Below are 12,779 nucleotides of genomic sequence, written 5' to 3' on the forward strand. Positions count from 1 at the left end.
TCCGCGACAGAAGGCACCGCAGTGAGAAGCCTGTGTACCGCCACCTGGAGTTGGCCCCTGCTCATCACAGCTAGACAAAAGCCCATGTAGCGGTGAAAACGCAGCGCAGCCGAAAACACATTTTTTTAAAAAAGAATGAAGATGAGATAAAGCTTTTTCAGGAAAACAAATATGGACAGTCTCTGTAGCAGATTCATACTGAAGGGAATTCTAAAAGATACTCTTCAGGTTGGAAGAAATGACCCCAACAGAAGGTCAGAGATTGAGGAACAAAAGAAGCACCACAAAAGCTAAGAATGTGAGTAAACTTCAATATGTACCCATTGTTGTAACGTGTGTGTGTTTTAAAGCTTTTGGCGTTTAAAACGAGAATTAAAGTAAATGAGAACAATGGTATATAAACTGAGAACTGTTCAAATGTAATTTATGTATTCTCTGGTCTTTATCTTGCCTGGAAAGAAGGTAATAGACGTTGATACTTCAGAAGTCCACGTTAAAACTGTCTAGAGTAACCACCAAAAGTAAGTAGAAAAGTACAAAACGTCCAAGCTCATGAAAGGGCAAAAAAAGGAATTAAAAAAAAAAAAAATCAAATAATCCAAAAAAATAGTTAGAAAGGAGAGAAAAAGAAATAGAACAATTAAGAAGAGTAAGATGATAAATATAAAATCACTAAACTTCATTAACTGTATTAAATGCTAGATGTAATTGGCTAAGTACACCAGGTAAAATAAAAAGTGACAAACTAGATTTAAAAATCTCAACTATATGCTGTGTAAGGATACAGAAAGTGTAATAAAGACAGAAAAAATCATGTAAATTAAAGCTGGTATAGCTATATTAACATCAGATAAGGTAGACTTTAAGAAAAAAGACATTACTAGAAATAAGTGATAAAAGTCAATTCACCAGAAAGATGTAAGATTACATTCATTTAATAATACAGCACAAAAATACATAAAGCAAAAATTAACATAACTCTCAGAGAAAAAGACAATCTCAGAGAAAAAGCACAATGGGAGATTTAAGTATACCACCCTCAGCAAGAGAGAGAAAAGTATACCAGGAAAAAAAACTCAGAAGCTGAACAAGATAACTAGCAAACTAAATATAGATAATAAGGCCCTCAACTAATGCAGAATATAAATTCTTTCCAGTCCCATGAAATATGTAAAATAACCACCCGTTTGTTGGGTTGTAAATTAAGTCAACACAATTCAAAGGACAGAAACATGTGTTTTTCTGATCACAAAGAAATAACAAAGATATGTAAAGTCCTCATTTTCATAAATTAAGAAATAAACTTTAAGTAAATTACAGGCTAAAATATCAAAATAGAAAATTTTAAATATCAATATATCAGAACTTAGAGAATTTGGCTAAAGCCAGGCTTAGAGAAAAATATGTAGTTTTAAAAAAAGACTGAAAAAACAAAGAGCCAAATAGTCACTTCAAAAAGTTAGGAGAAAGCCAGCAAATAAAACCCTAAAATAGAAGCCAGGAAGAAATGACCAGGAAAATCATTTTTTGTTCATAGTGATTAAGAGGAACTCTACTATCTTGTCTGTATTATCTTTGTATTATTCTGTTTTAAGTTAAAGAGCTTTAATAACCTATTCTCATTTGTAAAAATCACCATTCTAAGACAAAATGCATTCTAAATCCTAGGCAACTATCCTACAAGTCACTTTCTGAAAAACCATTTATTAATAAAATCAGGATCCAGTGGAGGATTTAGGAATCAAGGCAATGGAAAGAGCCAGACTGTCCTCTATCTCCAGGAATGTGCGTGCAGCTTTCACAATCAACAGACTACTCCTTTAAATACAGACACATCACCAAGAGCCAATGGACTTACCAGTAGCTTACTTAGGAGCTACTCACCTGTTTCTCTCTCCTCATCACTAGCCATAGCTTCCCAGTCATCCAACCCAGCATCCTCTGTTTCTTCTTCCTCTTCTGTGGATCAAAGTTTTCATTAAGGACATAAAAATTATCTAGACATTTAAGATTGCTTTTAGGAAAAACAAATGCAGAAAACTATACTGACATTTAAAAAATGCTTTAGTTATAAAAAGATGTATATAATTTCATTCTTTGCAACTATTTTTCAACATACCTAGCATGCTAAATCCTTTACTGTCACTAAATGCTTCACAATTTCCTCATGTTTTGAATACAATATATTAAACTTAACCCAGATTTCATATCTGAGGTAAAATATTGCTGTTCAGTCGCTAAGTCGTGTCCAAAATATTAGCAACTCATTGAAATGTTCCTTTAGATCTTGAAGAGGGTACATGATGGCATTCATTTCTTGAGGACAAATGGAATTTCGCATATATCTTCTTTTTGATCTTCAAACTATATACATAAGATTGTACTGTTTATTTAGCTTTAACCTCTTCAAATACATACAAGTACTACTTAAATTACACAGTTGGAGGTACAAATCTACAGTTCTATTCCAGCTGAAAGTAAGAAGAGCATGTTGTGCTTATAACCCCAAAATAGCCAGAAAGGTATAATTTTGAATTTAAAGACTATAAACTTTCCTTATTAACAAAAATGACTCTCTTTTTACTTAGATCTAGTCAAGCAAAGTTATTCTCAAATGAAAGGATGAGGAGGGTGGAACATGGGGTATTTGTTTCCCTGTCATAATTACTGCTTGCCAACAAGCCTGGATACATTTTCCTGAGGAGGAGGAAATGAGTCAGAAACATGAACCCTAAACAACTCCTAAATTAGTAACTCTTTCTACTGCTACAAATTGCCACCTAAGGTAGTGAACTCCCATTAAGTCTATCAACATGAATGTCTTTGATCTCAGGTTTAATGTCAGGTTAAGCTGAGGTGTGTTGAGGAAAATAATCCTTTTTACATTGAGAATAGGAGGGGAAGAAAAAAAGGATCAGTAATACTGGGTTAGCCAAAAGGTTCATTTGGGTTTTTCCCTAACATCTTAAAATAACCCTGAGTGAATTTATTGGCCAACCCAGTATCTTTCACAAGTGTAGGTCAATCTTTTAAAAAAAAGATAGAACTTTTTGTTTTGTATTGGGGGCACAGCCAACTAACCATGTTGTGATAGTTTCAAGACAGCAAAAGAACCCGGCCATGCATATATATGAATCCACTCTCCCCCAGACTCTCCCCAGTCTGGGTCAGTCTTAACGTTCTCTAAAGGAACTCCTACTCCTATCTGTAAACACCAGAGATTCTCCTGATTTTACCAAACATACAATTTAGCCAGCCTCTGGCTCTCCCAGCAACACCTAGTTTCATGAATTAGAACAATGTTTAAAGAAAAGAAAAAAATCCAGAGATGTTCTCTAATCTCAAAATACACACATAGAATGAGTAAACTGAATCCTCTTTACTAATTTAGTAAACAGAAGCTGACCTCTAAAGATTTTAAAATGCCAATTCTTATGATTCTTAGTAAAAGGTCTAATCAAAAGTGCTCCCAATTTGCTTCCAAAGGATTTAAACAAAGAATTTTAGGTCTTTTTGGTACCACCTAAGAATTCTGACCCATAAATAAAAACATCAGAGAAAATCCAAATACCTCTATCCTTTCTATAAAACACTTCCAACACTACTGTAAACAACAAAAGTGATTCAAGTCTCACCGATACAATTTTTTCAGAGGAAATGAAATAATTTAAAGAAAGAACTATAAAGTAAGAAGGCCATTCTGCCAGACACCTGGTTTCCGCAAACTAGTGATAGCCAAGACAAGCATGACACAGGAGCACTACTGGCCTGGTTCAACAGGGGGCGGTGTCTCCTCTTTTTCGGGTCCTCCTTGCTCCACAGCTTCTACAGTAGCGCTTAATTCCACTGGTTCAGAAACTGACAAAAGGAACAGAAACCAACGTAACAATACTTTTCAGTGCATTTTCTGTTAGGATACTCTGTTAAGTACTGAATAAAAACCAGTAGCACGATCTAAATTCTTTAGTAAGTTTACAAAACATTTAATACCAGCTATGGTTTTTTACAAACCGGAAACTAGTTTTTCTTTCTGACAAGACTATATAATTACAGAAGGTTGAGAAGGAAACAGAAAAGAAAAAAAAATGATAATTATGCTTTTTCAGTCAAGAACAGTTATTCATAGCATAGGACCCAGATTTTACAAACAGATGTCCTTTTTCATTAACCTGTCATTTGAATCAGTGGAGAATGATATTAATATGAAACAAGGTACAGGAAGTTGGTTTCAATATGCAATTCTGATTTGATTTCTTTTTAAGACTTCTATTTTGAAGGTTATGGGGAAAAGGCAAGCAAAACTGTTTCTAAATCACAGGTTTTGTATGCAAACCTTTATTTTCCATCTGCTGTGGTGGTTTTTTCTTCTTTTTATCTTCATAAATTGGCCTCTTCTTTGGCAAAGAGTCTTTTGATGGCACTTCAACACCTGAAGGATAAAATTGGAAAAGTTCAGGGTTTATACTACTTGCTTGTCACCTAAGAAATACTATTTAAGAAGGTAACATTTTATTCACCTCAGAGATACACACCCTAAAATATAAAGAACATTCATGGAAAACCTTCTTTTCAACATGAGGTATTTTAAACATGCATTAGAATTTCATCTTTTTGGTGTCTAGCTCTTTGACTTTTGACAAATGCTTGTAGTTACACAAGTACCACCATAATGAAGATGCATAACAGTTCCATCACCCCAGACTGCTCTGGGAGGTCACTATTCACATCCTTAAGCCCCTGGCAACCACTGATCTGTTCTCTATCCCTTAAGATGTTCTCTTTCCAGAAAGTCACAGAAATAAAGCTTTACAGTCTGGCTATCATTATAATGGATCCAAATCATCCTCGTTACTATATGTATCAATACTTCGTTTCATCTTATGGTGAATAGTAGTCCAACTTATGGACGGACCACAGTCTGTTTATTCAATAGACAGCTAAAGGACATGAGTCATTTCTAGTTTTTGACATTACAAATAAAGCTGCTATCAACATTTGCACGCAGATTTTTGTGTGAATGTTTCTCTGGGATACACATTGTGGACTGGATGGGACATTAAATACATACAATTGACGCTTGAAAAACATGTAGGTCTGGGCTGCCAACCCTCCATGTAGCTGAAAATCTGCATATAACCTATAGTCAGCCCTCTGTATGCATGGTTCCGAATTCTTCGATTCAACCAATCACAGATCGTGTACTGTAGTATTTATTATTGAAAAACACCCTCACAATTCAAATACATGTTGTTCAGAGGTCAACTGTATTTAAATCTGTAAGAAACTGCCAACTGTAGTGGCTTTACAATTCTGCATTCCCACCAGCAGCATATGAGACTTCCAACTGCTCTTGCCAGCATTTGGCAGAGACAAATGCTGGGTTTTTTTAAATTTACATATTCTAATAAATGGTTAGGGATACCTCATAGTGGTCTTAATTTGAATTTTCCTAATGGTTTCCCTCATAGCTCAGTAAGGAAAGAATCTGCCTGCAATGCAGGAGACTAGGGTTTGATTCCTGGATCGGGAAGATCCCATGGAAGGAAATGGCAACCGACTCCAGTATTCCTGCCTGGAGAATTCCATGGACAGAGGAGCCTGCCAGGCTACAGTCCATGGGGTCTCAAGAGTCGGAAACGACTTAGCAACTAAACCACCACCAATGGTGTCGAGCATTCCTTCAACATGCTTATAGTATCTCAGTGAAGTATCTCTTCAACCTTTTGCCCCTTTTCAAATAGGATTGCTTTTCTTGTTGAATTCTGAGTTATCTTTATATATACACACACACACACAATTTTCAAATGTGTGATTTTTAGGTATTATCTTTGATATTCTCTCAATGGTCTCTTGAACGGCAGAAGCTGTTAACTGGACTTCCTCAATTTTATGATTTTATCCCTTTTATGGATTATGCTTTTGAAGTTGTAACTAAGCACTCTCTGCCTAGCACAAACTCATAGTTTCTATGTTTTCCTCTGAAAGTTCTTCAGTTGTATATTTCACATTTAAATCTACAATCCATTACACGTTAAATTCTATATAATGAGTGGGACTGAGGGCTAGGTTTTTCATTTTGAGTTTTATTTTTTGCACATAAATGTCTAATTATTCCACTATCACTTGTAGCAAACACTGTATTTTATCTACTGAATCATCTTTTCCTATGACACAAAGAAATGCAAAACAGCAAAATGACTGTCTGAGGAGGCCTTACAAATAGCTGTGAAAAGAAGAGAAGCGAAAAGCAAAGGAAAAAAAGGAAAGATATGCCCATTTGAATGCAGAGTTCCAAAGAATAGCAAGGAGAGATAAAAAAAGCCTTCCTCAGTGATCAGTGCAAAGAAACAGAGGAAAACAATAGACTGGGAAAGACTAGAGATCTCTTCAAGAAAATTAGAGATACAAGGGAACATTTCATGCAAAGGTGGGCACAATAAAGGACAGAAATGATATGGACCTAACAGAAGCAGACAATATTAAGAAGAGGTGGCAAGAATACACAGAAGAACTGTACAAAAAAGATCTCCATGACCCAGATAATCATGATGGTGTGATCACTCACCTAGAGCCAGAAATCCTGGAATGTGAAGCCAAGTGGGCCTTAGAAAGCATCACTACAAACAAAGCTAGTGGAGGTGATGGAATTCCAGCTGAGCTATTTCAAATCCTAAAAGATGATGCTGTGAAAGTGTTGCACTCAATATGCCAGCAAATTTGGAAAACTCGGCAGTGGCCACAGGACTGCAAAAGGTCAGTTTTCATTCTAACCCCAAAGAAAGACAATGCCAAAGAATGCTGAAACTACTGCACAATTGCATTTCATCTCACCTGCTAGTAAAGTAATGCTCGAAATTCTCCAAGCCAGGCTTCAGCAATACGTGAACTATGAACTTCCAGATGTTCAAGCTGGATTTAGAAAAGGCAGAGGAACCAGAGATCAAATTGCCAACATCTGCTGGATCATCGAAAAAGCAAGAGAATTCCAGAAAAACATCTATTTCTGCTTTATTAACTACGTCAAAGCCTTTGACTGTGTGGATCACCAGAAACTATGGAAAATTCTTAGAGATGGGACTACCAGATCACCTGACCTGTCTCTTGAGAAATCTGTATGCAGGTCAGGAAGCAACACTTAGAACTGGACATGGAACAACAGACTGGTTCCAAATAGGAAAAGGAGTAAACCAAGGCTGTATATTGTCACCCTGCTTATTTAACTTCTATGCAGAGTACATCATGAGAAATGCGGGGCTGGAAGAAGCACAAGCTGGAATCAAGATTGCTGGGAGAAACAGCAATAACCTCAGATATGCAGATGACACCACCCTTATGGCAGAAAGCAAAGAACTAAAGAGCCTCCAGATGAAAGTGAAAGAGGAGAGTGAAAAAGTTGGCTTAAAGCTCAACATTCAGAAAACTAAGATCATGGCATCCGGTCCCATCACTTCATGGCAAATAGATGGGGAAACAGTGGAAACAGGGACAGACTTTATTTTTGGGGGCTCCAAAATCACTGCAGATGGTGACTGCAGCCATGATATGAAAAGATGCTTGCTCCTTGGAAGAAAAGTTATGACCAACCTAGACAGCATATTAAAAAGCAGACACTACTTTGCCAACAAAGGTCCATCTAGTCAAAGTTATGGTTCTTCCAGTGGTCACGTATGGATGTGAGAGTTGGACTATACAGAAGCTGAGCACCGAAGAATTGATGCTTTTGAACTGTGGTGTTGTAGAAGACTCTTGAGAGTCCGTTGGAATGCAAGGACATCCAACCAGTGCATCCTAAAGGAAATCAGTTCTGAATATTCACTGGAAGGACTGATGCTAAAGCTGAAACTCCAATACTTTGGCCACCTGATGCAAAGAACTGACTCATTTGAAAAGACCTGATGCTGGGAAAGATTGAAGGTGGGAGAAAGGGAAGACAGGATGAGGTGGTTGGATGGCATCACCAACTCAATGGACATGAGTTTGAGTAAACTCTGGGAGTTGGTGATGGACAGGGAGGCCTGGCGTGCTGTGGTCCATGGGGTCGCAAATAGTCAGACACGACTGAGTGACTGAACTGAACGGAACTGATGACACAAAGAAAACCTGACCAGACAGACTATTCTGTTCTGTCCTACTGACCGATTTGTTTACCCTTTAACCAGCATCACACTGTGATTGTTGTAGTTTTACAGTCAGTCTTGAAAGCGGATGCTGCGAGTCCTCCAAGGTTCCTTCAAAAATACTTCAGTCATTCTAATTCCTTTATCTTTTCACATACATTTTAGAAACAGCTGACAGATATCCACAGAATATTCTGCTATAATTCTGACTAAGATTGCACTGAATCTATGAATCAGTTTGAGAGAACTGGTATCCTAACAATATCATACCTTTGGCTCTGCGAAAGCAACATCTCTCTATTTACACAGGCCTTGATTATTTTCATCAGTGTTCTACAGGTTTCAGCATATAGATTCCACAAATACTAGAATTTTAACCAAGTATTTCAATTTCTTTTATGGGTGAGCGCTACTACAAATAGCACTGTTATTTTATACTATTAGTATTTATATGTTAATTGCTAGCATACAGAAATACAGTTGATATTTGCATACTGGCCTATCTATAATCTTCTTAACCTCACTTACTAACTATAGGATTTTGTGGGGGATAGACTGCATGGAATTTTCTACGTAGACAACTGGCATCTATGAATAGACAGTTTGTTTCTTTCCAATCTGCAGGCCTTATTTTTTGCCTAATTGCCTGAATCACGACATTCCAGACCAATATGGAATGACTGTGATGAGAGTGCATATCCTTTGCCTTAATCACAATATTAGAGTTTATTAGTTTTCAGTCATTTAAAAGTAAGTGTAATTGCATATTTTTTGTAAATGTCTTATATCAGGGAAGGAAGTTCCCTTCTATCCCCAGTTTGTGGATTCTTATTATATATGAATACTGAATTTTGTGAAATGATACTTCTGTATATTGAGACAATCATGTAGATTTTCTTTAGTCTATTAATAAGGTGAACTATTTCTTGATTTTTAAATACTGAACACCCCTGCACTACCAGGATAAAATCCTTGGTCATGACAAACTGTCCCTAAATATATACATAAATATATGCAACATATATTTATATAGTCGACCCTTGAATAACACAGGTTTGAACTACATGGATACTTGGACTCACATTTTTTTCACTAAATACTACAGTACTACAAGATCCACTGCTGGTTCAGTATGTGGATACAGACCGTGGATACAGAGGGCCAACTATAAATGTCCACACACTGGTGACTGCATGGAGAGCTGCCTCTGACTCCTAGATTGCACAAGGGGCAACTGCATTGCTGGAATCACACTGCTAATACTCTGCTGAGAAATCCGCATCTCTGTTGAGGGATATTGATCTACAATTTCCCTTCTTGTAATGCCTTTGTCTCACTATGCTCCTGCTGCTGCTGCTAAGTCGCTTCAGTCGTGTCTGACTCTGTGCGACCCCATAGACGGCAGCCCACCAGGCTCTGCCGTCCCTGCGATTCTCCAGGCAAGAATACTGGAGTGGGTTGCCATTTCCTTCTCCAATGCGTGAAAGTGAAGTCGCTCAGCTGTTTTCAGACTCGTAGCAACCCCATGGACTGCAGCCTCCCAGGCTCCTCCGTCCATGGGACTTTCCAGACAAGAGTACTGGAGTGGGGTGCCATCGCCTTCTCCAGTCTTACTATGACATAAGGATAATGCTGTCCTCATGAGTTGGGTGATTCTAGAAGATAATGTTCCTAACTGGCAATATTTCTTACCTAAATATTTGTTAGAATTCCCAAGTGAAATCATAGAGGCATAAAGTCTTCTTTATTGGAAATTTTTAGCTAAGCTAAAATGTAAATAGGTATCAGTATGTTTTTAAATAGATATAGGACTATCTAGGTTATGTATTTGAGTTTTGGTAGTTTGTGTCTTTTAAGGAATGTGTACTTGCTATACGCTCAGTAGTTAGAGGCTAAAGGCTATGGAACAGACCAAAAAGGTAACCTGCTACACAATTCAAGGTCATTATCTGAAAATAACTGCAGATATACTCTCTTAGAACACATTTTTGAGCTCCATGAATAAGTTTATATATATTATTCTAAGTAATGAAGATAGTAAATAATATTTATCTAACAAGGTGGCTTCAAAAGATATGGTCAGACATAACATGTAGTAATTCTTCCTTGAAGTGACTCAATGAGCAGACTTGTAGAGGACCTTTAATCCCAGGCTAGGAAGTTTGGGTTTTTTTTTATTAACAGACCATACAGAGCCCGTACAAAGGCAAACACTGGGCAACATTATGAAGAATAAAGAAGGAGACTGAGGCTAGAGATGCCACACGAGACACCACCTCTTCCAAGCCTGTCCTGAAGACAGATGCCAAGTTCATAATTTTAATTTTCATCTTATAGACACAAGTCAAACTACTCCATAAAATAGCATTTCCGAGACTGGCATACTACTCTTTGCATGGCCCCATCCCAACTTCTCCATGAGAAGTTTGTCTTCCAGTCTGTTAGACAGCCATCGGTTAAGTCCAATATTTGGATTTGCTAGTTGTACTCGAATCTGTTCTTTAGTTTCATGTTTTAAAAAGCTCTATCACCAGTTAAAAATAAAACTTTCTGAGATCTCAGTCCTGTGCTTCTCCAAATTTACTGCTTCCACCTGAACATAGCACAGAGGAAGTCCCACAGATAAGTTAAACCTCAGCTCCAGGACCTCCGGCAAGCTGTTCAAGTTTCCTGAGTCTCCATTTTTTCATCTATATGATGGAAATGAAGACTTTTATGAAGAAATAATGTCAAAAATGGCATCAGTTATATACTAAATACATTAATAAATGGTAGCTATTATTTTAATTATAGCATAAGCACCAAAATTACTATAATATAAAAGCTGTGGAATGCAGGACATAAAGAGAAATCCCAAAACATTCTTCTCAATGGAGCAAAGACACTGTTTTAAATCATCTTACCTGTCAAAGGCACAATTAATGAAATGTTCATATTATAGAATCTAAACTAAAAGGAACCAAGTTCCTTGGGTAAACCGTTGATTTTAAGGTCTAGAGAAGAACATCTACAAGGTGAACTTGAGATATCTCGTGGTGTCAAGAAGCAAGGAAGGGCCCAAGAACACTGTAGTCAAATGAAAAAGTCACAGGGACCAACCTGACTGACCTCCTCCGAGCCAAAGATAGCATCTAATTAGAATATCCAAAATGTAAATAACTTCAGGAGATGAAAACATATCAAATACATAAAATTCCATTAAGATGAAGTGTTCTACATCCAAAACAAAATTAAACTCATTGGTTAGCTTTGGAGGTTGTGGGGACTGCAAATTATTATTTTGTAAGTCAGTAAAGAAAGGGAAAGAATTAAGCATATTTCCTGATTTTCCTATCACAATTCTGCAATTCCTAATGAAATACAAGACATAGGCAATGATCACCAATTGGAATTTACATTATTAGATGAAAAGTCAATGAAGTACTTCTGTAATGGACAAGGCTACCAAAGGTTAAACTCAATGATCAATCCTGACATCATTAGAAGCAAGACAACCAGATCATACGCCTACTCACATGAGGCACTCGGTGCCACACAGCACTGCTAAGTAGCAGCCAAACTACTAGATCTAAAAAATTATAAGGTATAGAGAAATAAATTAGCCAACACCAGCAGAATGCAATTAGATAAATTCAGAACAGGGAAAATTCTAGAAAAAAAATCCAGTATCTTGAACAAATAAATCAATCCATGCCAAAAACAGAGGGTGGAAGTAGTATCAATGAGAGACATGCCAACCAAATGCAATACTTGAATCTAATCTGGATCCTGATTTGAACAAATCAATTATAAACGATGTTTTGGAGACAAGTAAAAAAAAAAAACAAACAGACATGGACAAAATCAAGAAATCAAGGAACTTTGTTAAATATAATAATACACACTATACTATGTTAAAAAGGAAAATCTCCTTGATCTGTTAGAGACACATACTAAAGTAAACTGTGAGTAGAATAATACTGACTTCTGGAATTCACCTTAAAATACTCTGGGGTTGGGTGAGGGAGGGGAACAAAACAAGAATGGTTAAGTGTTAAAACAGTGATGCATACATGGGGACTCGTTTCACTATTCTGTACTTTCATTTACGGAAATACTATCACTTACATGCAAACTTATCACAGCATAGAGTTCATCTCCTGAAATAATGAAATTATCTCACCTACTTACACTACTGGACTTTTTCACAGCCTTTTCACAGACATTCTTCTGTCTCAATTCAATTCTCCTTTTGACCACTACAGAGATAACTGCTTGAGAGAACTCTCTGGACTGTTCAGTTAATTAAGAACACAACCTACCCTGAGCTTGTAGAAGTTTAAGGGTAGCTTCGGCTCTGGCTCTGGCTTCTCTCTGGGATTTAGTTAAAAGTTTCCCCTCTTTTTTCAAGCGTTCTTTCCTTTCCTTTTCTTTTTGCTTTTTCCTTTCTCTTTTTTCTTGTTCCAATCTTTCCTATAAAAGAAAACGTAGCAGACAAAACTGTATTGGCTTAACAAATTACAAAATTTAAAAGCAAACATGCCAAATTTCTAACAAAGCTCTTGAGATACATGCAGAGTATTATGGTAGGAACTTCCAAATGAAAGTATTTTAAATGTTGTACATAATGAGCATAATTAGTATCACGTGAGGGTAGACTATGTGTTGGTAATGATGCAAAAG

General features: G+C 36.8%; 1 protein-coding gene across 2 annotated transcripts in view; it reads right to left on the bottom strand.

Annotated features, from left to right (window-relative positions):
* EIF5B (eukaryotic translation initiation factor 5B) overlaps window positions 1–12,779 on the bottom strand; it is a 74,394-nt gene that overhangs the window by 26,245 nt on the left and 35,370 nt on the right. For both annotated transcript variants that reach the window (XM_061155931.1, XM_061155930.1), the window contains exons 6-9: window positions 12,419–12,569; window positions 4,334–4,429; window positions 3,769–3,858; window positions 1,885–1,959 (exon numbers count right to left, since the gene is read on the bottom strand). In XM_061155931.1, coding sequence (XP_061011914.1) covers window positions 1,885–1,959; window positions 3,769–3,858; window positions 4,334–4,429; window positions 12,419–12,569 — 412 coding nt within the window. The remainder of the gene's footprint in view (window positions 1–1,884; window positions 1,960–3,768; window positions 3,859–4,333; window positions 4,430–12,418; window positions 12,570–12,779) is intronic.

The sequence above is a fragment of the Dama dama genome, chromosome 11 (assembly GCF_033118175.1).
Source record: "Dama dama isolate Ldn47 chromosome 11, ASM3311817v1, whole genome shotgun sequence".
In the NCBI taxonomy this organism is placed as follows: Eukaryota; Metazoa; Chordata; class Mammalia; order Artiodactyla; family Cervidae; genus Dama; species Dama dama.